The sequence below is a fragment of the Babylonia areolata genome, chromosome 22 (genome assembly GCF_041734735.1).
Source record: "Babylonia areolata isolate BAREFJ2019XMU chromosome 22, ASM4173473v1, whole genome shotgun sequence".
In the NCBI taxonomy this organism is placed as follows: domain Eukaryota; kingdom Metazoa; phylum Mollusca; class Gastropoda; order Neogastropoda; family Buccinidae; genus Babylonia; species Babylonia areolata.
The window spans coordinates 24,565,672-24,591,726 of NC_134897.1; the positions used below are offsets into that span (position 1 = coordinate 24,565,672).

The 26,055-nt window shown below is 40.0% G+C and overlaps 1 protein-coding gene across 1 annotated transcript in view; it reads left to right on the top strand.

Moving 5' to 3' along the window:
* Positions 1-26,055, top strand: part of LOC143297250 (importin-11-like) — a 38,354-nt gene that overhangs the window by 1,595 nt on the left and 10,704 nt on the right. The window contains exons 2-19 of the mRNA XM_076609490.1: positions 44-144; positions 622-694; positions 2,179-2,382; positions 4,216-4,345; positions 6,276-6,383; positions 6,930-7,000; positions 7,845-7,938; positions 9,021-9,113; positions 9,878-10,033; positions 12,207-12,247; positions 12,746-12,884; positions 15,159-15,264; positions 17,474-17,637; positions 18,024-18,064; positions 18,740-18,805; positions 19,625-19,789; positions 22,751-22,943; positions 25,165-25,244. Coding sequence (XP_076465605.1) covers positions 44-144; positions 622-694; positions 2,179-2,382; positions 4,216-4,345; positions 6,276-6,383; positions 6,930-7,000; positions 7,845-7,938; positions 9,021-9,113; positions 9,878-10,033; positions 12,207-12,247; positions 12,746-12,884; positions 15,159-15,264; positions 17,474-17,637; positions 18,024-18,064; positions 18,740-18,805; positions 19,625-19,789; positions 22,751-22,943; positions 25,165-25,244 — 2,025 coding nt within the window. The remainder of the gene's footprint in view (positions 1-43; positions 145-621; positions 695-2,178; positions 2,383-4,215; positions 4,346-6,275; positions 6,384-6,929; positions 7,001-7,844; positions 7,939-9,020; positions 9,114-9,877; positions 10,034-12,206; positions 12,248-12,745; positions 12,885-15,158; positions 15,265-17,473; positions 17,638-18,023; positions 18,065-18,739; positions 18,806-19,624; positions 19,790-22,750; positions 22,944-25,164; positions 25,245-26,055) is intronic.

Consider the following 26,055-nt stretch of genomic DNA (forward strand, 5'->3'; position numbering starts at 1 on the left):
GCATTATGTTACGTGATGCTGTTTTGTTATTTTTCACTTTCAGTCCATATTTTGCAATTATGAGCTGGATGCCAATATTCGTTGGTTGGCAGTTCTGTACTGCAAAAATGGTGTGGACCGCTACTGGAGAAAATCTGCACCAAAGTGAGTATCATTTGTTTATTATTTTATATAACATCATGGTTGTTGCTCCCATTGGAGTACTTTGGTACTTTCCATATTTGGCACATTATGTTAACAAAAAAACACAAAGAGTATAACCTATAAGTACAACAAAGAGTATAACTATAAACTATAATAAATTTGACTCAGTTTGAGTTGAAGGTCTGTGGACTCGGGCATGTGTGTGTGTGGACACTGTTGATTTCATAATGAAACCAATAAATGAATAAACCCTTTCTTAAGCTTGACCTGTAGTCTGAAAATGTGAATATATTTTCTTGTAAGGACATATTTAGACAGAGAGAGAGAGAGAGAGTGCACGCATATGTGCCCTGTGGTGACATGTTGTCCTCTGGTACAGCAGTCTCAGTGTCATCATTCATGTGAAGAAATTAGACGAGACTGTCTGCATTCACACCAGCTTGCCATGAACTGATGAAGGTGTCTTCTCTTTTCCAGTGCAATTGCAGAGGCTGAGAAAGAGGTCATCAAAGCACGTCTCATTTCTAACTTCAGAGAGCCAGTCCCACAGGTAAGCACTCTACGGCTCCAGCTGATGGAGTCTTTCTGTAGTGTAGAATGCTGCCTTCATAATTAGTGTCATCATTGTTTTCTCATACTTGAATTGATCATCTTATCTTCAGTCTACTTAAATTCACCCGGGGCTTTCAATTATGCATGAATCTATGCATTCCTGATATATTTTTTTTAAACGGAGAGGATGCGCCATGTTTTTTGAGAGGGTCCTTAGGAGGTTTTAAAACTTCTAGAATGAACACATAAAAAAAAAAAAGATTTGCTCAGGGGACCTCACACAAGCTTACAATTTGATGTCCATTTTGAAATGCTAGAACCCTTATCGTTTCAGGGAGTCTAATTCAAGCCTTACATAAAAAAGAAAATTATAATGATGTATTTCACTGCCCATCTTAAGTTTCTGAGAATGTTACAACCACTGCAGCTTCTGAACCCAGGAGCCCTCACCTTCCCCCCCCCCCCCCCACCCCCCCCCCCCCACTCGTTTTTGGTCTTCAGCTATTTTCATGCCTGTCTTTTTATGATAATAATAGTGATAATAATTATGATAACTATATATCAGTTACCATTTTAAAAATGTTTGTGAGACACACTTTGATTTTGAAAGAATGGGCAGTGTGTCCTTTCCATTTTCAAAGTGTCAGGTATGTGTATTTATGCATTGACAGAAATCCTGCCCTTTCAGTTTGTACACATTTCCATTTTCAAAGTGTCTGGGACACATGTATTATTACCTGATGCCCTGTCTTTCAGTCGGTACACTTTTTCCATTTTCAGAGGGACAGAGATGCTACGTTGCATGTGTACTTTTGCATTTTCAGTTTCAGTTTCAAGGTATGAAAGCATACACTGATACAGACTGATCCATGTACACTACACTATGTCTGCTGTAAAAAATAAAATAAAATAAAATAAAAAGGAAAAAGATAAAAAGAAAAAAAGAAAAGAAGGGAAAAAAAAGATATATGTGCTGAACCCAAAGTGCTCATCAGGCTTTGTGAGTTTACCCTAGGTTGGTGTAAAAGATAAACACCGTTTGTTACCACAAATAATGTGTGTGTGTGTGTGTGTGTGTGTGTGTGTGTGTGTGTTGGGAGAAGGGGTATGCAATGTTGTAAAAGAATCCCTTGAATAATGACTAATGAATGAGATAACTTATGTGAAGTGATCCTATCAGTGTTTAGGTACACTCCTTGAAGTATGTTCTATTGTGTAAAGCTTCACCTGTGGGTTTTTTTTTTATGATATCTGATAATGTGTTTTTGTGATTTTGATGACTTTATGTGGAAGTGATAATGTGTTTTTTGTGATTTTGATGACTTTATGTGGAATTGGATTACATGTGGGTTTTTATTCTTGAGAAATATCACCTTCACTGCAAGGAGGTGGGAGGGGTGGAGGTGGGGGGGCGGGGGGGGGGGGGGGGGGTGTAGGGGGGGAAGGAAGAAAGAAATACCTTGCCTTTTCCATTGGTTCCAGATAGCGACCCAGGTGGCGGTGCTGACTGGGAAGATTGCCCGCCTGGACTGCCCCCACCAGTGGGACAGGCTGGTGCCAACCTTGCTGCAGGCGGTGCGCTGCGATGACCTCATGGTGCAGCAGAGGGGGCTGCTGGTGCTGCACCACGTCACCAAGACCCTGGCCTCCAAACGCCTCACCCCGGACCGCAAGCTCTTCGAGACGGTGAGGGGGTGGGGGGCGGGGGAGGGAGGGCTTGGAGTTCGTTGCTCATGTTGTTGTCGGGTTTTCCATTTGCTTGTATGTGTGTGAATGCCTTGGATGTTTTTTTTTTCTTTCATTTACAGAAAGGCGTTTTTGTTGTTGTTTTTTTTGTGTCAAGTTTACGTTAGCTTTATCATGTTAGGCACTTTAGTAATGAATATAGTGCAATAGAAAAGCTACGTATGCCATTATTATCATCATTCATTCTCTTCTTCTTTTTCTTCTTCTTCTTATTATTAATGTTGTTGTGGTTTATTTAGCACATTTCTAACCCTGCCTCCCATGGGGATGCCAGGGGTCTTTCAGTTTGAATAGCATCCCCACCTTCTGGAAATATCTGTGCTGGAAACTTCCTCTTTTCTATCACTCTCTTTGTTTCTGCCTTTTTTCTTTCTTCACTGTTGTCTCCTTTTTCTGCCTTCCCAGTCCATTCCCCTTTCTTTTTTTTCAAGCAAGCCTTGACACTTTTTTCACTTTTTTGCAGTCTGTGATACTCTGTCTGTGCTGTTTTGTTCTGGTGATTAGGTAGTGAGATGTAAACACTGGGAAGGGCACTAACTGCCCATTCTGCAGTGTTATTTGCCTATATGGCTTTTTTATGTATTTTTTGTTTGACTTTGAAGTAATGCTTTTTCCTTTTTTATGTTTTTTGTTGTTGTAAATCTGGGGATTATAAATTAAGTGGAATGGCTGGTGGCCTCAGCATGGCCTAGTCATATTTGCCATAATGAGCTAAATGCTTAGGAAACTGTGTCATGAACTGTTTCGTGGGTTTGTCTTAGTGTTGTTGTTTTTTTGTAGATGTGACACTTTTGTGTTGATGTGGTTGAACATTTGTATGGTTTGACAGTCCTGTGCGGTCGGCTGGACTATAAGCAACAAGAAAGAGAATAATTTTGACCCTGATTGACAAGTTGTCAGTCCCACAAAATTCCTCCTCTTTGGCCTGCTACCGACAAATTGCTGGTCCAGACTACTTTTGGTTTGGGATGTTGTTGTAAACAACGGACAGAGGTAGAACTTCACCACCTAAGAGTGTCAGGTGAAATCTACTCTGTGCACTTTTTTTTTTTTGTGTGTGTGGAAGCAGTGTTTGAAAATGCATTGAAAAACATTATGGCAAAGTGAGGACTTTACGCATCACAACCTGTAGTGTTGACTGCTGTCTATAGTCAAAATTGCTTTGTTCAGGAGCAGCAGCTTCGCAGATTTTATTCAGACAGAAATTTATGTGTTTGTTTTTTGTTTTGTTATGTTTTGTTTTTTTCCGTCCGCTTTAATTGGTTGTTGGTGAAGTTACCAGGAAATAAGAGAGAGAAACCAGAAAAGAAAGTGATATATTTTTGAAAGAAGGAGACATGGAAATTTGGTTTGTGATTGTTGCTTATAATTAATAAATTATCGTTCAGTATCAACAGAAAAAATATTGGAAAGAGATAATTAAAAAGAATGAGGAGGAAATTGTTTTCTGTTTGTCACTTATAAAGTTATATAACTAATGAATTATCATGTAATGTCTCCTGACCTGTGCAGCTGTAAGCTTCAGTTTCAAGGAGGTGTCAAAGAATGCATAGTGATCCATTCGTTACACCACATCTGCTTTGTAAAAAAAGAAAAAAAAAGGGGGTGGGTGGAAGGAGACGGGGGGAAGGGGGGTGGGAGGAAGGGAAGAAGCAGATGCCTGGCCTGTGCATAGACCTGAAGCACAGGTCAAGCCATGAGGTTGCAAGCAACATCATCTCCTCAAGCAGTATGTGTCCGTTTGTTTAACATGTTCTCTCTCTCTCACGGCAGTTGACACAGGAGATCGTGGAGTACATGAACCACCTGTGGCAGAGTCACCTGTCGCAGTTCATGCAGCTGGCCAACCAGCATGACGAGAACATGGCGAACAGTCTGGAGCAGGCCCGCCTGGTCCTCAAAGGTCTGTGGATGTGTGAGTGTGTGGGTGTGTGTGTGGGTCCTCAAAGGTCTGTGGCTGTGGGTGTGGGTATGTGTGTGGGTGTGGTTGTAGGTATGTGGGTGGGTGTGATTGTAGGTATGTGGGTGGGTGTGATTGTAGGTATGTGTGTGGGTGTGTGTGTGGGTCCTCAAAGGTCTGTGGGTGTGGGTATGTGTGTGGGTGTGGTAGGTATGTGTTTGTGTGTGGTTGTAGGTATGTGTGTGGGTGTGGTTGTAGGTATGTGTGTGGGCGTGGTTGTGGGTATGTGTGTGGGTGTGGTAGGTATGTGTTTGTGTGTGGTTGTAGGTATGTGTGTGGGTGTGGTTGTAGGTATGTGTGTGGGCGTGGTTGTGGGTATGTGTGTGGGTGTGGTTGTAGGTATGTGTGTGGGCGTGGTTGTGGGTATGTGTGTGGGTGTGTGTGGGTGGGTGGTGCTGGGTGCTGTGTGTGTTGTTTTGTGTCGTTTGCTTGCTTGTTCATATTTGTTTTTACATTGCTTGCTTGTTATATATCACTCATATTATGTAAATATGCATATGTCTTATGCACGCATACACCCATGCACACAAACAAGATCCTGCTTGTGCTCACAGTTTATTGCATTTATCTGTTTGTTGTGTTTAATTTGTGTCCATAATTCTTTTGACAGATTTTGTCACACACACACACACACACACACACACACACAGAGAAACTCACGTTGTGCTACAGATACGTCAGATATGAGTTTGTCATGAAAACATTTTTCTGAATACATCTTCACTAAAAGAAAACCACACTGTCATTGCAGAAGCATAGTGCTGCCCAGTCAGGTCAACAGAGTTGACTCATTTGATGATAGTTGAAATCTCACCTGTTGAAGATGGTTCATCCCGCATGCATATATTTCTTCATTGTTTCTCACTAAAGTCTTGCAGAGAAAATATAGAAAGAACTGTAGTCATTGTGACAGACGAAGAACAAAAGTCTTCCACACCATGAAAAAACAGAATCTGCTCAGTGTTTCACTGTTCTCCAGAAGTTGGTGAGCGCTTTCTGTTTAGTCTCTGCAGAATATTCATAAGCAAGGACTCATTTGTGTGACATTGTTGGCTTTGTGTATGTGTGTGTGTATACATGTGTGTGTGTGTGTGTGTGTTTTGTTTGGTATGGAGACAGGGTTTGGGTTGATGTGCTGGACATGTGTTCAGGGTTGGAAGTAGCTTGCTCATTCATTGTATTGGCATTTCACTTGTCTGTTGCCACACATTACTATAAGATCGACTCGGGCGTACTGCCGACTGGCAGGGCCAAGAAAACGTGGATTGCGTAGTTTGTTCGCTGATCGAAATGGATAGCATCAATGGCACCACTGACCTGAGTATGGGGTAACGAACCCCTAGAAGTCACCGGAGGAGGTGCAGGAGGTGGTGAAGGTCTGGAGTTGACCGGAGGAAGTGGAGGAGGTGGCGGGTTGGCGTTGTTGAGAGGGCCAGCAGTGGAGGGCCCAGAGTGTCTGTGAATCGATTGCGGTCGTGCCTTAATTTTAGCCTGATCGGCCAGTCGAGCCATATAATTATGTGACCTGGTTCAAGACATAATTTGACAAAAAAACAAGAACGTCAGAGAATCGACAGACAGAAAATACGAAAAAACTTAGCCGTATGAAGAGCACAGGAACAGGAGTCATGATGGCTGCCGGAAAAAGAGGGCGCTAGTCAGGGGGGCAAAGAGGAGGTTACCTACTTCTGGGAGGTTATCGGCTGTATTTACTTCCATTTTCTCCGCATAGGCGGATAGTAGTTTGCACAGGACAGGAATGTCAGACCGCTAGTGGGTCACGGTAAGTATGTTACTTAAGCGTAATTTTAGGAAGAACATTTCCTATAAATATATTGTGTGATGATGATTAGACGTTCTTGTGCGGTTTCAGCTTTACGCAAACTGGCGACATACGGGTTGAAGGAGCCCCACACCAACCCGCACGTGATGAACTTTGTCACCTCTCTCTTTCCTCAGTTGGAGGCCCTGTTGGATATAAGTGAGTGGAGGGATTCTGTGTGTGTGTGTACATATGTGTGTGTGGGGGGGGGGGGGGGTAGGGGGTGGGTTGGGGGTGGGTGAGGAGTGTGTGTGATGGGATGAACTCAATTGTAGACTGTCTTTAATGAGAAATTTACATGTAGTCATGCATATTGCGAGTCAACAAAGTACAATACAAACCTAATACACAAACCTAAGCATATAAATCTGCTGTTTAAAGGAGATGCAATAAACTTGAGACTACTTTGTTTTTGTACAGTATTTTGATATACACAAAAAATCTGGCATGGCATTTAAAAAAATTTTTTTAATCAAAATGATGGTACCAGAGCAAGTTGAGACACGAGACTGTTTCTTTCTTTTTGTACAGAATTGTGATATACACAAACAATCCTTGCATGGCATTTACACATAATACTGACCGGACCACAGGTATTGTAAAAGCATAGTAAGACAGTGACTGGCAAACATGAAGGGTTGATTTACTTTGTTTATTCGATGACCCGTTTTGTGTTGTGCACCTGTGGCCTATGCTGTTGTGCAGGACGGAGCATGTGGGGCAACCATCAGATGCTGGAGAAGTGTGAGCGCATCATCACCACCATGACCAAAGTGGTATGTTATTGTTATTATTATTATTATTATTATATTTATATAGCGCTGAATCTTGTGCAGAGACATATCAAAGCGCTTTTGCACCAGTCATTGACACGCATGCATAACTCTAAAACTGGAAAAACTGAAGACAAGGAAGAGGCAGGGAAGGGAGGCTATTTTGGGAAGAGGTGGGTTTTAAGACCAGACTTGAAAGAGCTGAGTTCGGAGACCTGATGAAGAGAAAGAGGAAGTTTATTCTAATTGCAAGGTCCAGAGACCGAGAAAGAATGGCAGCCAAAATCGAGTATTTTCGAGTATGTCCCACATTTCCATGGCTGCTGGTGATGGTGGGAGGAAAAAGTGCAGACAGGGCATTGATGCATGTGTGTGTGTGTCTTTCTGTATGTGTGTGTGTGTGTGTGTGTGTGTGTGTATGTGTATGAGCACAAAAGAAAGAGGAGAAGAGAGTAGTCAGTGTCGTATGTATGATTGAGTTTCTTAAAATCTTCAAACTTAGAATCAGTATCATATGTATGAGTAGGTTTCTTAAAACCTTAAAAGTCAGTCTTAGAAAGATGCGTCTGCATTTATTGATTTTAGTTTTGTTCATGTTTAGTCCACTGAATTTATTTTCAGTCGTCTGTGTTACACTTTTTCCTTCATTGTATTAATCTGATTAATTATATAGAATGTGTATTAGTATGTGTATGTGTGTTTGGTCTTACTTGGTAGTGCATAGATTCCATGAAATGAGAGAGAAAAAATACTAATGTACTTCCTGCTGACCACTTAAACCTCACTGCACTGGGAGGCTGGCTCTCAAAGAGTTTTCTTCTTCTTCTTTTTTTCCCCTGCTGTGCAGTTGATGGATATGCTGGAGAACCATCCAGCATCATATGTGGGGTTGATCAAGACCACCTTGCAGTTTGTCCTCACCTATAACTTCACCACCAAAGGTAAGCCTGCTGGGACACAGTCTGTGGTGATAGACTTGAAATGGCCTTAGTTAGCCAGGATTCAGGCACCATAATTTGATTTGATTTGTTGGGACAAACAGGTGCTCAGATAGATGGGAACAAAGATATGGGCGTGTTTTTAGACATGTCTGTGTTTGCGAACACATGAAAACACAAGACTAGTATGTGTATCATGTGATATAGATGCTTGCATGTTTGTACTCGTATGCCATAGACATGAATGTGATGCATGTGCATGTGTGTTCATACACATATGTCATACCATATACATGGATGTGCGTGTGTGTTCCTACACATACATTGTGCCGTATATCTGTTGCGTAGACTATGCTTTATCATAAACATAGACATGCACTCAGATAAGGGCGCACTCATACAAACACAGTCATGCACATACATGTGTGTGCTTTTTCACACCGACACATCCACAGGCATTTGCCAGCTAACACATTCATTTTGTCAGAATTGTACGGGCTTTCACTCTCCTGCTTTTATTCACACACATACACAAACCATATATTTATAATGTCTTTTTAGGAAAAAAAGATAATTTTTTGAGAAATTCCCTGTTGGAATGATGGGGGTTTTGTTAGTTGTTTGTTTCTTGTTTTGTGTTACATTTTTGTCAAGACAGATTTCTCTGGCTGAGAGGGTTAGTTGCCACAGTACAGTTCTGCCCATTCGTTTTTTCTTTTCTGTTTTCTGTCTGCAGATGTATTTGTTTTACTCTCCAAGTGGAATTTTCTACAGAATTCTGCCAGGAAAACAGTTTTGTTGCCATGGGTTATTTTACATGTAATGAGTGAAAGCTCCTGGGTTTATTGCCTCATCCGCATGACTAGCACCCAGACCACTACCCAAGAGGGGAGGGGGGTCCAGGGAGTGGGGGGGAGCAGGAGGGTTGGGGGGTCGGGGGGGTAAAAACCCTGGACCATATGTGGGACTTGAACTCATGGACACTCACTTCTCAGTGGGGCGCATTACCACTAGGCCCCTGGTGCACAGAGAGAGAAACTTTCTGTCAGTGAAATGGACCGGCAATGGTGGTGCTTGTTCTCCAGGGCTGCTGTTTGATCGCTTCACTGTCCACTGCTTCAACCTGATGAAAGGGATCCTCTTCTGTGACACCTACAAGCCTCGCAAGAACAACAAAGGTAATCATCGTCCTTGAGCTTCATGTTTATATGTTCTTTCTGTCAAGGCTGACAAGTAGAGAAAGTCAGTTAAAAAAAAAAAAAAAAAAAAAAAAAAAGCAAAAAAAAAGCAACAACAACAAAAAACAAAACAAACAAAACAGAGGCGGATTGTGAAATAAAACTCACTGTGAAAAGACACATATATATTTTTTTTTACCTTAGGTTTTTGTGAAATAAGACTTTTGAAAAGACATGTCAATATTTTTTTTACCAAGGTCCTTGTGAAATAAGACTCAGTTTGAAAAGACATATATCAGTATTCTATTTACTTGAGGTCTTTGTGTAATAAGACTCAATTTGTAAAGACATGACAATATATTTTACCAAGGTCCTTATGAAATAAGACTCAGTTTGAAAAGATATGTCGATATTTTTATTCATAGGTCCTATTGAAATAAGACAATTTGAAAAGACATGTCAATATTTTTTTTATCATATGTCCATGTCAATATTTTTTTTTATCACATGTCCTTCCCCAGGGGACTGTGATAAGTGGTTTAGATTTAAAAAAAAAAAAAATAGAAAAGAAATCCTCTCCAAAATGTGTGTGGTGGAGATTTTAGAAACCCTGTTTCCCCCTGGAAAGCCAAGTGCTTTAGATTTTTTAAGAATGTAGAAAACCCCCCCTCCCCACCCCCTCCCCCCCAAAAAAAACCAACAAAAAAAACCAAAACAACAAACAACAACCCAGCCTCCACTTCTCCATAGCAAGTGCTTTGCAGAGGACTGCAGCGCGGTATGCCTGGAGGCCAAGCGGGTGCTGACGGAGTTCTTCACCTTTGACACCCTGTCGGAGGTGTGTCGCCGCCTGGTGTCGCAGTACTTCCTGCTGACCACTGACGACCTCACCGCCTGGGAGGCCGACCCCGAAGAGTTCTGTGAGTACCCAGGACACAGATTGTGTGCATGGTTGTTGTTTTTTTTTGAGTGTGTTGGGGTTTTTGGTTGATTGGTTGTTTGGGGTTTTACTTGTGTGTGTCTTGTGGGAAGCTGACCCTGAAGAACTTAGTGATTGGTTGGTCACTGTGGCCATGGTTTTTTGTTGAGTGTGTGGGTTTTCTGTTTGGTTGGTTGGTTTGAGCTTTTCTTTTTCTTCCCCCCCCCCCCTCCCCTTGCATAGAAGGTTATATTATTACCTCTTCAACATCATCACCATTACATTTTCATGTAACATATTACATCAATACAACAATAATATATCTTAAGACACTTTGCATAGTAATAGTTTGCAAGGTATTTTTCAAAGAAAAAAAAAAGAAACAATAAAGAAAAGGAAAGAAAAAAAAAAAGAACCAACAAACATCATCAAAAAGAAAAGGATTAACGGTTTGTGCTTTTCTTGTGTGTGTCTTCTGGGAGGTTGACCGTGAAGAATTTTGTGAGTGCTTGGACACTATGTGCATGGTTTTTGTTGAGCGTGTGTTGTTTTTTTTCTTTGGTTGGTTGGGTTTTTCTTGTGTGTGTCTTCTGGGAGGTTGACCGTGAAGAATTTTGTGAGTGCTTGGACACTAAGTGCATGGTTTTTGTTGAGCGTGTGGTGTTTTTTTTTCTTTGGTTGGTTGGGTTTTTCTTGTGTGTGTCTTCTGGGAGGCTGACCCTGAAGAATTTTGTGAGTGCTTGGACAGGGTTTCATTGAGTATATGGGTATTTTTGTTGTTACTTTGGGTTTATTTGTGTGAATATCTTCTGGGAGGCTGACCCTGAAGAATTTTGTGAGTCCTTGGACACTGTGTGCATGGTTTTTGTTGAGTGTGTGGGTTTTTTTTCTTTGGTTGGTTAGGCTTTTTTTGTGTGTGTCTTCAGGTAGGCTGACCCTGAAGAAATTTGTGAGTGTTTGAACACGGTTTCATTGCGTATATATGGGGTTTTTGGTTGTTATTTTGGGTTTATTTGTGTGAATATCTTCTGGGAGGCTGACCCTGAGGAGTTTTTGTGAGTCCTTGGACACTATATGTTTTTTGTTGTTTTTTTGTTTTTTTTTGTATCTGGGTTTTCTTCTTTGATTCGTTGTTTGGGCTTATGCGTCTTCTGGGAGGCTGACCCTGAAGAAATTTGTGAGTGCTTGGACAGGGTTTCATTGAGTATATATGGGGTTTTGATGTCGTTGTAGTTATTTTAGGTTTATTTGTGTGTATGTCTTCTGGGAGGCTAACTCAGAAGAGTTTTGTGAGTACCTCACTATCAGTACATGGTTTTGTCATTGAGTATTTCTGTCTTTTTTTTTTTTTTTTGTTTAGTTTAGTTAAGAAAGAAAAAAAAATGTGTGTTTCCTGGAAGGCTGACTCTGAAGACTTGTTTTTGTGATTTGGCAGGTAATGTGTTTTTTTGGGGTTTTTTGTTTGTTTGTTTGATTGTTTTTGTTCATTTGTTTAGGTTTTTGTGTGTGCATTTCCTGGGAAGGTGACCTCGAAGAGTTTTACGAGTTTCATTGAGTATATGTTTTTTGTTTGTTTAGATGGGTTGTGTGTGTGTGTGTGTGTGTGTGTGTGTGTGTGTGTATTTTCTGGCAGGCTGACCCTGGAAGGTTTTATGAGCTCCTGGATTGTGTGCTGTTTTGCTGTTGAGTATGTGTTTTCGTTTGTTTGTTTGGGTTTTTGCTTGTGTTTACTGTGTGTTGTGAATGAATGAATGAATATTGGCATTGGAAAGGCAGTTTTAGACTCAGTCTTTCTGTTGTTTTATTGGTGTCGTTTTGTCCCTACACTTTAGTCGGACTCCTTTAAGGTTAATCCTTATATATATATATATATATATATATGTGTGTGTGTGTGTGTGTATTAAGAGGCCTATTTGTCTTTTGTCATTTTTATTCCACACATTTGTAAGACCCACATTTTCAGGTGGGTTCTGTTTTCTTTCCCTGCAACCCTATTTATGCATTTGTGACGGCCATACAACTTATTATCTTTTTTAATTTTTATCCTGACACAGTAATGAGACCCTTGTGTAAGTTAAAAATTTTTTTTTTTTTATCCCCAACAGAACATTGATGGAGACCCTCAGCATTTTTGTGGCCCATATGAAACTTTATCCTGTTTGTTCCCCTTGCAGGTCAAGAAGAAGGTGGTGACTCCTACAGATATTCTCTCAGAGTGAGTACATCGTGTGAAACCGAGAGAGAGAGAGAGAGATAGAGAGGGAGAGACTCAGAGAGAGAGAGAGAGAGAGAGAGAGAGACAGACAGAGAGAGTGTGTCTCTATGGAAGTGTAAGAGTGTTGTGTGTTTGTGTCTGTGTGTGTGTCTGTGTGAGTGTGTGTGAGAATGTGTGTGTGTGTGTGTGTGTGTGTGTGTGTGTGTGTGTGTACTTGCATGTATAAATGTGTGCATGCAAGTGTGAATTAACTCTTTAGTATGTGTACTTGATAAAGTATTAATTGATAATTTTTTATGTATTTCTTTAATTGTTTGTGTCATTCATAAAACAAACAAAATACTCCCATGCTCATTGATGTGGGCACACTTTTGTCCTCCATTTTTATCTATCAAAACTGTTGAATGAGCCATCCATACAATTGCTTCCTGAACAACAGGAAGTTTTCTTCAGTCCAGCCAGCATTCATCTTTTGCTCATCATCTTCTTCTTCTTCAGCCGTGCACGGAGGTGCTGTTCCTGACCATCTTCAAGGAGTTCCGCCTGACCTTGACCCCAGTGCTGCTGCAGCTGGTGGAGGCCAACCAGGGGCCCTGTAACCCTGACGACATGCAGGCCATCCTCAAGAAGGACGCTGGTACATCAGGGGAGGGGTTGCAGGGGGAGGGTGTGGAGGGGGGGGGGAGGGGTTGGGGGGGCGGGGGGGGGGCGCTGGGGTGAGCTGGGAGGTTCTAACCCAACCCGGATTGGAATGGGGGTGAACTGGCGGTGGAGTGTGTCTTTGGAGGAAGAAGATACTGGTCTGTTTGGGTCTGTGTGTGTGTTAGCTGTGGTATACAGAATACAGAATACTTGATAATCTCAACAGGAGAAAATTCATTTGTGGTGTGAAACACATAGACAATACACGAAGGGCCGGGGGGTGGGGGGGGTGGGGGCTGGGGTGAGCTGGGAGGTTCTAACCCAACCTGGATTGGAATGGGGGTGAACTGGCGGTGGAGTGTATGTTTGGAGGAAGAAGATGCTGTCTGTTTGGGGTCTGTGTCTGTGTTCGCTGTGGTATACAGAATACAGAATACTTCATAATCTCAACAGGAGAAAATTCATTTGTGGTGTGAAACACATAGACAATACACGAATATCGTAGTCATTCAACATGTATGCATGAAAGACATAAATTGTTTAGATTTCAACCAAGGGCAACCCATTGCATACCGTCAATAATCACAGTAGACAACAACAACAATGATAACAACAGCGACAGAAACCTTTAAAGGTAAGTTGGAGTAAATCATACATGCATCATCACAGCCATACATGTGCAATACAAAATCACAGTTAAAGGACAGGCATAAAATATGCATAAAATAGCATACTCAAGTAATAACAGTAAGCAGTTCAACAGAATTTTTATTTTAGATGTCATATTCCATATTCATACACTCTGGCCTACATTTTTAGTCACATATCTGATCATTAATCATTGCTGTATGACAGCTGGATTGAGAGTGGAACTAAAAAGCTGCATTTGGTTCTGTTTGTTTTAAATTTTGGAACACAGAACCATTTGCCTGAAAGTATTATACAGGGGCTGGGGAGGTTATGGGTACAAAGAGAAAGATGCTGGACTTCAGGGATGAAAATGTGCTGGTGTATTAGTTGTTTTTTTTTATTTATTGATGTTTTGGTGGTGTTAGATGGATTGCTGTTGTGTTGTCAGACAGACTGCCATTGATTTTACGGATGGTGTCAGATTTTTCATTGATGTGATGGTGTTGTTAGCTTGTCATTGATGTTATGGTGTTGTTAGACAGATTGTCTTTGATGTTATTAGACAGAGTGTCTTTGATGTTGTTAGATTGTCATTGATGTTATGGTGTTGTTAGACAGATTGTCTTTGATGTTATTAGACAGAGTGTCTTTGATGTTGTTAGACAGAATGTCTTTGATGTTACGATGTTGTTAGACAGATTGGTCTTGATGTTTTGGTCTGATTAGATTGTCATTGGTTTTATGGTATTGTTTGACTGTTGTTAGATTGTCATTGATTTTTGTGGTGTTGTTAGACAGATTGTCATTGACATGGATTATTAGACAGAGTGTCATTGACATAGTGGTGGCATTGATGTTATGGTATTATTAGACAGACTGTCACAGAAGTGTTGGTTTTATTAGACATATCGACATTGACATTATGGTGTTATTAAATGTTGTATCATTATTGGACAGATTGTCATTGATTTTATGGTAGTGTTAGATTGCCATTTAGTTAGTGATGTTACTAGACAAATTGTCATTGATGTTATGGTGGTGTTAGATTGTCATTGATGATATGGTATTATTAGATAGTGATAAAAAGGTGCACATTGCACAGTTTCAGTTTCAGTAGCTCAAGGAGGCGTCACTGCATTTGGACAAATCCATATGCGCTACACCACATCTGCCAGGCAGATGCCTGACCAGCAGCGTAACCCAATGCGCTTAGTCAGGCCTTGAAAAAAAAAAAGGTGAATAAATAATAGATAAGCTTACATAAATAAATAAATAAATAAATAAATAATAATTATACTATAAAAAAAAGGTAGTAGTAATAATAATAATAATAATAAAATAATAATAATAAATAAATAAATAAGACAACAATGGTGATAAATAAACAAATAAATGTAACACATGAAGACACACATTCACACATACAATGTTGCACATTGCACAACTTGCTTGAAGTACAATAATGACTCAGTACATGAAAAAACAAAAAAACAAAACTAGTTTGAGATTGAAAAGACTGTGCAAGATATGCAGCTATTTCTGTTGAATGTCAGGGCAGTATCAGCTCAGTCAAACCCTCTGTAAAAATGTTTGTATTCTGCACTCTTCATGTGATGGACTGTGTACCTGTGATTTCCAGTGTACAATGCTGTGGGTCTAGCTTCCTTTGACCTGTTTGATGAAATTGATTACGACTCCTGGTTCACCAATCATCTCCTGAAAGAGCTTCAGATCAAAGACCACAGGTCAGTAAAGGACTCTTGCTCTTCTCTGTCTTGATTCTGTATGATCTGGACAGGGGTGTTAACCCTTTGAGCCCTGACCACCGCTTTACCGGTGGCAGAGAAAAGTGACATAATGCCCGGCCACCGGTTGAGCGGTGCGTAAACACTTGAAGCGTGCAGAGTCTCAACCTGGCCCGTCAGGGCAGAAATCAGGGACAAAACGTGCGAGAAAACAGCTGTACACAACGCAGCAAGTAATTGATATGGTTGATGATTTATCGGAAGTAGAGTATGACAATGATTACTCTTGATAGTGAGGTGGAATTCGAATCGGATGATTTTGCTACAGATAGTGATGTTGAAAATGAATCTGAGCATGCAGAATCAGTTGATCAAAGGAGGCGTGTCAGGTTGAGACTCTGCACACTTCATGGTAGAAATCGATCTTTTTTATCCAAAGCACATGCACAAAACACAGTGAGGGGGCGCGGCAATGTTGGTACTGCGTTCACTGGCGTCGGAATATTACGTTTTTTTCTGATTGGCTCTTCAATATAAGTCAACCAATAGCAAAACACGACACAAGTGTTTATGCCCCGCTCAACCGGTGGCCAGGCATTATGCCACCCCTCCCCACCACTGGTAAAGCGGTGGTCAGGGCTCAAAGGGTTAAATTTGTTGAGCAATGAAGGAAGCAGTTGATATAAAAATGGTTAGAGTGATTTCGGTGTTGTACATTTGGAAAGGTCTGTGACCCCTGAGCACACTTACATGTTTCATGGTTGACAACAGCCTTTTTTATTTCATCATTTGCTTGCTTCATTCTTCTATGTCGTTTTAACAGTCATCGTTCTCTTTGTCATTGTTGTTGACCAACTGTCATGTCTGGTCAACAAATGAGCAGAAGGTGTCGTTGCGCATGCGTCGCGGTCATTTGCATAATCAAACCGCTCACGTGGCGAAAACCGACTAATCGAGATCAAGTTTTATAGCCTCAATCTGACTGCCTTCCAAAATAAGGAAAATGACGTCAGTTTAGTGGGGTGTTTTTGGCGGGTTTTGTGCCTTGTCAGAGGGTTATACGCACAAAGCAGTGACGTATGTGTGTAGCTGAGACTCCACTCTTCAGATTTGTATGCCACACTACCACCTTTCTTGGCTGAAAATGGCAGTAACTGAGGACTAGAAACAATGTTTTTTCGGCAGTTTGGAAACAAGCAAAGCATTTTTTGTTTATTTCACCAATGTTTTTCAAAGATGTTTTTTGCACATAAAATAGCCGTTTTCAGCAAAAACAGATACAGTGTGGTGTAGGATAGACTTTATTGAAGCAAAAAATGCAATGATCCCAAATCACAAAATTTTGACCCCAAACACTTTTTTTCAGTCCCAAGTCTCCCTTCAGCATCTGCAGTGAATATCCATACATGTACATATACGCAGATGATGTGTTCAGTGTGAAGTATCAGGGTAAGATTTTTTCAGCTTCTCGAGAGTATCTTTTTTTTTATGTTAGTTGTTTTTGTTGTTGATTTTTGTTTGTTAATAATGCTTCACATGACTGTTTCATTGCCCCCGTATACCCACCAAAAACAACCACCAGAATATTTGAAAAAATGAAATCATTCATACACAGTTATGTATCTGTATGTTTTGATATTTATAGCCAATTCTGAGGATTGACTGCAGTGATTTTGACATTTTGGTATCCAAAAGATTCAAAAAACGATGCTCTTTCATAATAAACAACACCTGAGAATAATTCAGTGCCTGGAACAGATAAAAAAATTAAAAAAAAAAAAAAAATCAGAAAATAATGTCTCTCATTATTAAACTCTGTCAAGGAATAATAACATCTAAGAATAATTCAATGCCTAGGAACACAGGTATGAAAAAAATACAGAGAACGATGCTCTTTCATGATTAAACTATATCAAGGAATAAAAAACACCACCAAAGAATAATTCAATGCCAAGGAACAGGTGTAAGAAAAATTCAGAAGACGATGCTCTTTCATAATCAAACTATATCAAGGAATAGTAACAACACCTGAGAATAATTCGATGCTTAGGAACAACACAAATGTGAAGCAAAAAAGCCGATGCTCTTTCATGATCAAACTATATCAAGGAATAGTAACAACGCCTAAGAATAATTCGATGCTTAGGAACAACACAAACGTGAAGCAAAAGGAATCCACAAGACCGCTGTGTTTTTACAATGGCCACAGCTACAGCATCATCCGGAAGCGCGTGGTGTGGCTGATGGGGAAGTGGGTGGGGGTCAAGATGTCGACCAGCCTGCGACCGGCGCTGTACGACGCCATCATGTCCCTGCTGCACAAGGACGAGGATCTGGCTGTGCGTCTGGAGGCCGCGCAGACCCTGAAGGCTGATATCCTTTTTTAAAATTTTTTTAACTCTCTTTGTCTGTGTCCAGGGGTTGGCTGCTTTTTTGGGGGGAAGGGGGCTGGGGTTCAGGGCTTTAAAAATTTTTTTATTTATTTATCTTAGTTAAAAAGGTTTGAGATCCTGCTTAGTCAGATAAGTCAGGGTGTTGACCCTGAAGGCTGATTTTTTTTTTTTTTTTTTTTTTTTTTTAACTCTCTTTGTCTGTGTCCAGGGATTGGCTGCTTTTTTTTGGGGGGGAAGGGGGCTGGGGTTCAGGGCTTTTAAAATTAAATTTTTTTTTTTTTATCTTGGTTAAAAAGGTTTGAGATCCTGCTTAGTCAGATAAGTCAGAGTGTTCTGTTTTATTCTTGTTGTCCTTGACTTTTTCACCTGTGGATGAATTTGAGTTCAGCACAGAGCAGTTGTTGCCAGTGAGTATTATGTTTACACTCATAATTTGATAGATGTTGCTTTTAATAGTTTTATACGTATAGTGACAGAGACTTGTCGTCATTATTGTCATCTCTCAGGGTGTGACCATGTTTTAGTTTGTTATTGTTGGTGTGTGTGTGGATTATGAGTGTGTATGTGCATGTGGATGTGTGTGTGTGTGTGTGTGTGTGTGTGTGTGTGTCTGTTGATTTGCATTTGTGATCGTGGCTTTTATGTGTGTCAGGGGAATAGCATTCTTTTCATGAAAGAAAGTTTTTCTACCTTGTAAAAATGTTAGTATGGCAGAAGTCCTTTTCACAGACATAATGATATGATACCAATGTGTGTGTGTGTGTGTGTGTGTATTTGTGTGTGGGTGTGTGTGTGGCTGTAAGACTCAGTGTGTGTTCATATATGTCTGTGTGCATATACATGTGTGTGTGTGTGTGTGTGTGTGTGTGTGTGTGTGTGTTTGCATGTGAAACAAAAGTCTTTCTTCCAAGTGAAGAAAATTTACTTGAGCTATCACAGTACTACTTATATATAGCAGTACACAAAACATACTTAGTGTGACAAATATGATAACAGTAGCATACGTAATAATGAAAATGCCTCTGTGTGTGTGTGTGTGTGTGTGTGTGTGTGTGTGTGTGTGTGTGTGTGTGTGTGTGCAGTATATAGAGTCTGTCTTCTCTCTCCTCTTCAATCTGCTGAAGGAGGTCAGAGAGTGTGACACCAAGGTGAGTCGTTTTGGTTTGGTTTTGCTTTGTTCAGCTGAAATACAGCAGGGGGCGTGACTATAGAAATGTGTCTTTTACAAAGATAAAAAGAAAAAAAAAAAAATCCCACTCTGTGACTATTTGATAATAATAAACATATTAATTGTTATATGCAGCATGTTCACCATTTTCTTGTCAGTCTTGACGTACTCTCGTTTAGCATTTATTCTGATTTTTTTTTTTTTTTTCATTAAAAAAAAAAAAAGTGTAGAAAATTATAGACAGTTATTTATAAGAATGACTGTCATGTTCGTCCCTCTGAATCGATCACCGCCATGCTTGCAAGTCAGTGACTGGTATTTATGTACTATGTTTTTTTTTCTCTCTGCAGGAGATTTAGAATTGCATGATATTATTTAACATTATCATTCATTATCATGAACAATCATTATTGTTATTATTGTTATTGTTGTTATTAGTATTGTTGTTATTCTTTTTCTCATAATTATTATTAATAATACTGTTATTATCATTAACATTTTAATTACTGTATTCTTCTGTCTTCTTCTTCTTCTTAGTAGTAGTAGTAGTAGTTTTAGTAGTAGTATTACTGCTACTATTGTTATTATAATTATTATTACCATCATTATTATCTCTTTTTTTTATTGTTTTGTTTTATATTATTTTTACTATTATTATTATTATCATCATCATCATCATTATTATCATCATCATCATTAAAATTATTGTTATTATTGTTATTGTCATTATTACTGCAGTTATTATCACCATCACTGTTTAGTATTGTTATCACGATCATTATGACTGTATCATTTCCAGATGCACGTGCTGCACGTGCTGTCCTTCGTCATTGAGCGGATGGGGTCTGAGATCCGGCCCTACATCTCCTCCCTGGTGCAGTACCTGCCGCTGCTGTGGGAGGAGTCTGCGGAGCACAACATGCTGCGCTGCGCCATCCTCACCACCCTCATCCACCTCGTGCAGGTGGCTGCGCTGCTCTTTTTTTTCTCTCCTCTGGAAATAGATTAAAAAAAAAAAAAAAAAAAAAAAAAAATCCCAGTATCCCCCAGCCCCGTTTTTCACTTCCTGGATCCTGTTTCTTCTTCACTGTAAAATTTTTGTTTTGTTTTTATTGTGTGTGCTTTTTTTTTTGCTTTTTTTTTCACAGTATCCCTCCCTTTTTTCCACTAACCGCATCCTGTTTCTTCTCAACTGTTAACTGTTTTTTGGTGTGTGTTTTTTTGTGGTTTTTTTCGCAGTATTCCCCACCCTGTTTTCCACTGCCTGCATTCTGTTTCTTCTCTGCTGTTAACTGTTGTTTTGTTTTTTGTTTTTTCTCAGTTTTCTCCAGTCCCTTTCTCCCTTTCTGCATTCTGTTTCTTCTCTAGGATTATCTTTTGCTTTTTTTCTGTTTTTTTTTTTTTTTTTTTTTTTTTTTTTCACAGTATCCCCCACCCCCTTTCCCCCTCCCTGCATCCTGTTTTTTTCTCCACTGTTAATTGGATATTTTGCTTGTTGTTTTTCGAAGTATTCCCTGACCCCTTTTTCCTGTCCTTTGTTGGCTGTTTTTTTTTTTTTTTTGGTTTTGTTTTTTTCTCGGTATCCCCCACCACCTTTTTCCATCCTTGTATTCTGTTTCTGCTCTGCTATAAGCTTTTTTTTCCCCCCTGAGTATCACCTTCTTCCTGCTCTTCCTCCCAACGTCCAATCCTTCACCCAGTCTCCACACTGTTCGTATATGTTGAGTATGCATGCTGAAAAGACCAAATGTGTACATGTCTAAATCGCCTTGTAGTGAATAGGCAATAATCCAGTGGGAAGAAGTTTCTTTTTTCTCTGTATTTGTGTTTGTGTGTGTGTGTGTGTGTGTGTGCCTCATGATGTGGGATTATTGGAATTTCGTTTTCAAAATTTCGATGATGATGAATGATGACAGAGTGATGACTGAAGATGCAGCTGTGGGGGGTCCGTTTAGGGTTGGGACTACCTGACAACGCCGTAATCTCATAATAATATATTCTGGCATTAAACAGGCCGAGAGATAACAGAGACAGCAGACACCCACGCTGCTAGTGAGAAAATTTGAGCAACTCTCCTGAAGGCACATCTGTGAAGTGGATGACTCCTTGACTGTGTGGTCCCAGTTTTCCCAATGGAGTCCGTCACACAGCTCAGGGTAGGAGCTTGGCATGGGCTGAAAAAAAAGAGTACGTAATGGGGATCAAACTCACATCTTTCTGGTTTGTCAGTCCTGACACTTAATCACTCCATCATGGTGGCTGATGCAGGTGTTTTTGGTTTGTTTTTTTTAGAAGGTGTCAAAGTGCACAGACTGATCCACAGGATTGATATGCTACACCACATCATTCTGCTATAGCAAAAAAAAAATTTAAATTAAATCCTAAATGCGCTGATGAAGCCATCTGAGAGAGAGAAAGAGAGAGAGAGAGAGTATGTAGTGTAAATGTTGAACTTCTCAAAGTATGCATCTTTCTTTCTTTTTTTTTTTTTTTTTTTCTTTTTTTTTAATCTGCTCACACATTCATTAACTTGTCTGTTCATTCATTCTCCATCTTCAAAGGCTTCGAATGCCGCAGGGTTTTGGCACTTGTCTTCATTTTTTCTTGTCTGTCTTATCTGATTGATAATTTATGATCCATCTTCTGATGCCATGTTTCAGGGTTTGGGCCCTTTTGATTTTTCTCATCTGTTGATCCAGTAATCCATCTTCACGCCACTTGTCTTCATGTTTTTTTTCATCTGTCTATCAGTTCATTCATTTATCCATCCTTTGATGATTGCTGCAGTTTTATGGGACTTGTTTTCATTCTTTTCTCATCTGTCGATCAATTCATTCATTTATCTATCATCTGTTGGTTGTTTGCAGTTTATGGGCAACTTGTATTTGCATTTCTTTCCCATCTTGTCCTTATCAGTTCAATCATTTATCCATCTTCTGATGATTGTTTGCAGTTTTACGCACTTGACTTCATTTCTTCTCATATTCTCTCAGTCATTCAGTTCATCCATCCATGTGTATGAATTGCTGTGTAGTTTTATGGACTTGTTTTCCATTTTTTTCTCATCTGTCTATCAGTTCATTCATTCATTCCATCCATCTGATGATTACTGCAGTTTTATGGAACTTGTTTCATTTTTTCTCATCTATCTATCTGTTTATTCATTTATATTCTCATTTGATGATTGCTGCAGATGAAATGGACTTGTTTTTAATTTTTTTTTCTCATCTGTCTATCAGTTCATTCATTTATCCATCATCTGATGATTGCTGCAGTTTTATGGGACTTGTTTTCATTTTTCTCATCTATCTATCTGTTTATTCATTTATCCATCATTTGATGATTGCTGCAGTTGAAATGGGACTTGTTTTAATTTTTTTTCTCTTCTGTCTATCAGTTCATTCATTTATCCATCATCTGATGATTGCTGCAGTTTTATGGGACTTGTTTTCATTTTTCTCATCTGTCTATCTGTTTATTCATTTATCCATCGTTTGATGATTGCTGCAGTTTAAATGGGACTTGTTTTCATTTTTTTTTTGTCTCATCTGTGTGTTCATTCATTTATCCATCATCTGATGATTGTTGCAGTTTTATGAGACTTGTTTTCATTTTTCTCATCTATCAGTTCATTCATTTATCCATCATCTGATGATTGCTGCAGTTTTATGGCACTTGTTATCATTTTTCTCGATCTGTCTTATCTGTTCATTCGTGATCCATCTTCTGATTCTTGCTTGTTTTCATGTTTTTTCATCTATCTATTCGTTCATTATCCATCTTCTGATGACTGCTGCCACAGGGCTACAGGGCAGAGTCAACCCAGCTTCAGGACTTATATCCATCTTCTGATGCTGGCTTGTTTTCATATTTTTTTCATCTATCTATTTATTCATTAGCCATCTGCTGATGATTGCTGCCGCAGGGTTACGGGACAGAGTCGACCCAGCTTCACAACTTCATCCTGCCGGTGATTGACGTCAGCACAGACACCAAACAGGACCAGCACATCTACCTGATGGAGGACGGCCTTGAACTTTGGCACATGACCCTCCTCTACGCCCCCACCTGCTCCCCGGCCCTCCTCAAGCTCTTCAAGAACATGCCGCAGTTACTGGGTAATGCCTGTGTTTTTGGTTTGTTTGGGATTTTTGTTGTTGTATTTTTCTCCCTTTCTCGTTTGTTTTTCCCCTTTTTTTACCCAGGTGGTAATATGAGGGTCTTGTCAAGCGATGTTTCAGAAGAGCATTTATTGTGGAGGTGATTGTTTTATTTATCTGTTCATTTTTTTGTATTATATTGTTGTTGTGTTTTAATTTTTCCATCTTATATTAATGTGTTCTGGCAAAAACCAGGCTGAGAGACAACAGACACCTACCCGGTTAGTGAGAAAATTTGAGCAGCACTCCTAAAGACGCATCTACGAAATGGATGACCCTTGACTGTATGGTCCTGTTGCCCCCCTGACCTCCCTCACGCAGCTTATCCTGAGTCCCCGTTACCCAGGTTCATCTTCTGCAGTGCCAGACAGTGCCAGCAGTCCTCAGGGGACTGTCAGTGTGAGGTTGCACAGCGGCCAGTGTTTATGACACAGTGGAGTGATGGCCTACAGTGGAGTGATGGCCTAGAGGTAACGCGTCTGTCAAGGAAGCGAGAGAATCTGAGCATGCTGGTTTGAATCACGGCTCAGCCGCCGATATTTTCTCCCCCTCCGCTAGACCTTGAGTGGTGGTCTGGATGCTAGTCATTCGGATGAGACGATAAACTGAGGTCCCGTATGCAGCATGTACTTAGCGCACATAAAAGAACCCATGGCAACAAAAGGGTTGTTCCTGGCAAAATTCTGTAGAAAAATCCACTCCGATAGGAAAAAACAAATAAAACTGCACGCAGGGGAAAAAAAAAAAAAAAAAAGGGTGGCGCTGTAGTGTAGCGACGCACTCTCCCTGGGAAGAGCAGCCCGAATTTCACACAGAGAAATCTGTTGTGATACAAGAAATACAAATACAAATGATCATTACCTCTGCTGAGAAGGTTCCATTCATTTTTTGCTCCCTTTTTTTTTCTTCTGTCAGCTGGTTTTTTAGCATACACAAAAAATAAAAGAATGGAATGATTTTCCAGAAATTTTGATTTATTACACATTACACATGTCATAACCCATTGTTGCACACTCTTGCAGGGGTCTGATTTGTGGAGAACTTCTTCTTCTGCGTTCACTCGTATGCACACGAGTGGGCTTTTACGTGTATGACCGTTTTTACCCCGCCATGTAGGCAGCCATACTCCGTTTTCGGGGGTGTGCATGCTGGGTATATTCTTGTTTCCATAACCCACCGAACGCTGACATGGATTACAGGATCTTTAACGTGCGTATTTGATCTTCTGCTTGCATATACACACGAAGGGGGTTCAGGCACTAGCAGGTCTGCACATTTGTTGACCTGGGAGATTGTAAAAATCTCCACCCTTTACCCACCAGGCGCTGTCACTGTGATTCGAAGCCGGGACCCTCAGATTGACAGTCCAACGCTTTAACCACTCGGCTATTGCGCCCGTCGATGGAGAACAATTTTTCGGGAATTTTCTTTTATATTAAACCTAATTTTAATCACACATACTTAACCGTGACCCAACTAGTGCAGACTCCGGCAGGGGTCTGACATTCCTGTCCTGTGCAAACTACTATCCGCCTATGCGGAGAAAATGAGAGAACTACGGCCGATAACCTCCCGGAAGTAGGTAATGTCCCCTTTGTCCCCCTGGTTATCGCCCTCTTTTTCCGGCAGCCATCTCGACACCTGTACCTGTGCACTTCATACGGCTAAGTTTTTCGCATTTTCTACCTGTCTATCGATTCTTTGGCGTTTCTGTTTTGTGTCCGATTATGTCTTCAAACAGGTCGCACAATTATGTAGCCCGATTGGGAGATCGGGCTAAAATTAAGGCACGATCGCAATCGATTCGCGATCAGTCTGGGCCCTCTACCTCTGCCGCTCTCAGCAACGCCAACCCTACGCCACCCCCACTTAGGACTAAGAATTTCCCTTTCAATGTCTTTGATGGGCAAAGAATGAAATTACAGAAAGAATATGAAAAATTTCAGTACCAGCAGTCGACAAATTTTCCTCTATCAGACCAGTTTCATCATGTCAGGACAGGTCATGGTGAAATAAAAGTTGTTTTTTTTTTTTTTTTTTTAAGAATGACAGTTGGACAGAATCTGAGAGACTTCACAGAGGAAGCTGTTTCTGCATTATGATAACATTACTCAAAAATATGGTACTTTTAGTACTTTTGACACTTTTTTTTGTTTGTTGTTGTTGTCTTCCATTGCAGAGCTGAGCACAGAGAACCTGCGCATGTGCCTGAAGATCACGCAGATGTACATCTTGCTGGGAGCTCGTGACTTCATGCATGTGAGTGCAGCACATATGTGCCATCTCTCATGCAAAAGTACACAGGGATTATTACCATTATTATTATTCACTGTCAGAAACTGCTCACTCAATTAATTACTCATCAAACAGTATATTTTGGAGGAAGAAAAAAGCAAAGAAAGAAAGAAAAGAAAGAGAGAGAGAGAGAGAACTTACTGATTGCTCTTGAACAAACATGTTTTCATTGCATATAAACTTATCTAGAATGACTGTGTGGATGTGTGTGTATTTGTGTGTGAGAGTTTTTTTTTTTTTTTTTTTTTTTTTTTTTCTCCATTCCATCATTTTGAGGTGCTCATTAGTATGCTAATGTGCAAGTGATTATTTATGACGGTGCTTTCCTTATTTTCCTCATTTGATTTAGTACTATGATATAATGCATTATTATCGTTCATCTTCTGTTTTTCTATTGTTATTTTTGTTATCATTATTATCATTATTAGTGTTGTTACAAATTGCACAAGACATTTTATTGATCACAAATGAGCACACACACAAATAAAACAAGCAGATTGAAAAAAAAGAAAAAAAAAAGAAAAGAAAAATCAAACGGCTTATTTTAACACTTGATTATCTGAAAAACAAAACAAAACAACAACCACCACCTGTGTGATTCATAATAAGTATATGACTGTTGTCATACCTGGTGAAAAAAAGAAAAAATGTATCTAAAAAAAAGATTCTGACTGTTCATGATAATATGACTTAGTTCTCCACCCCCCCCCCAACCCCCCCCCCCCCCCACCCCCCCCCTCCCAACTACACCATAGTCTATCACCCTAGCTAGTGA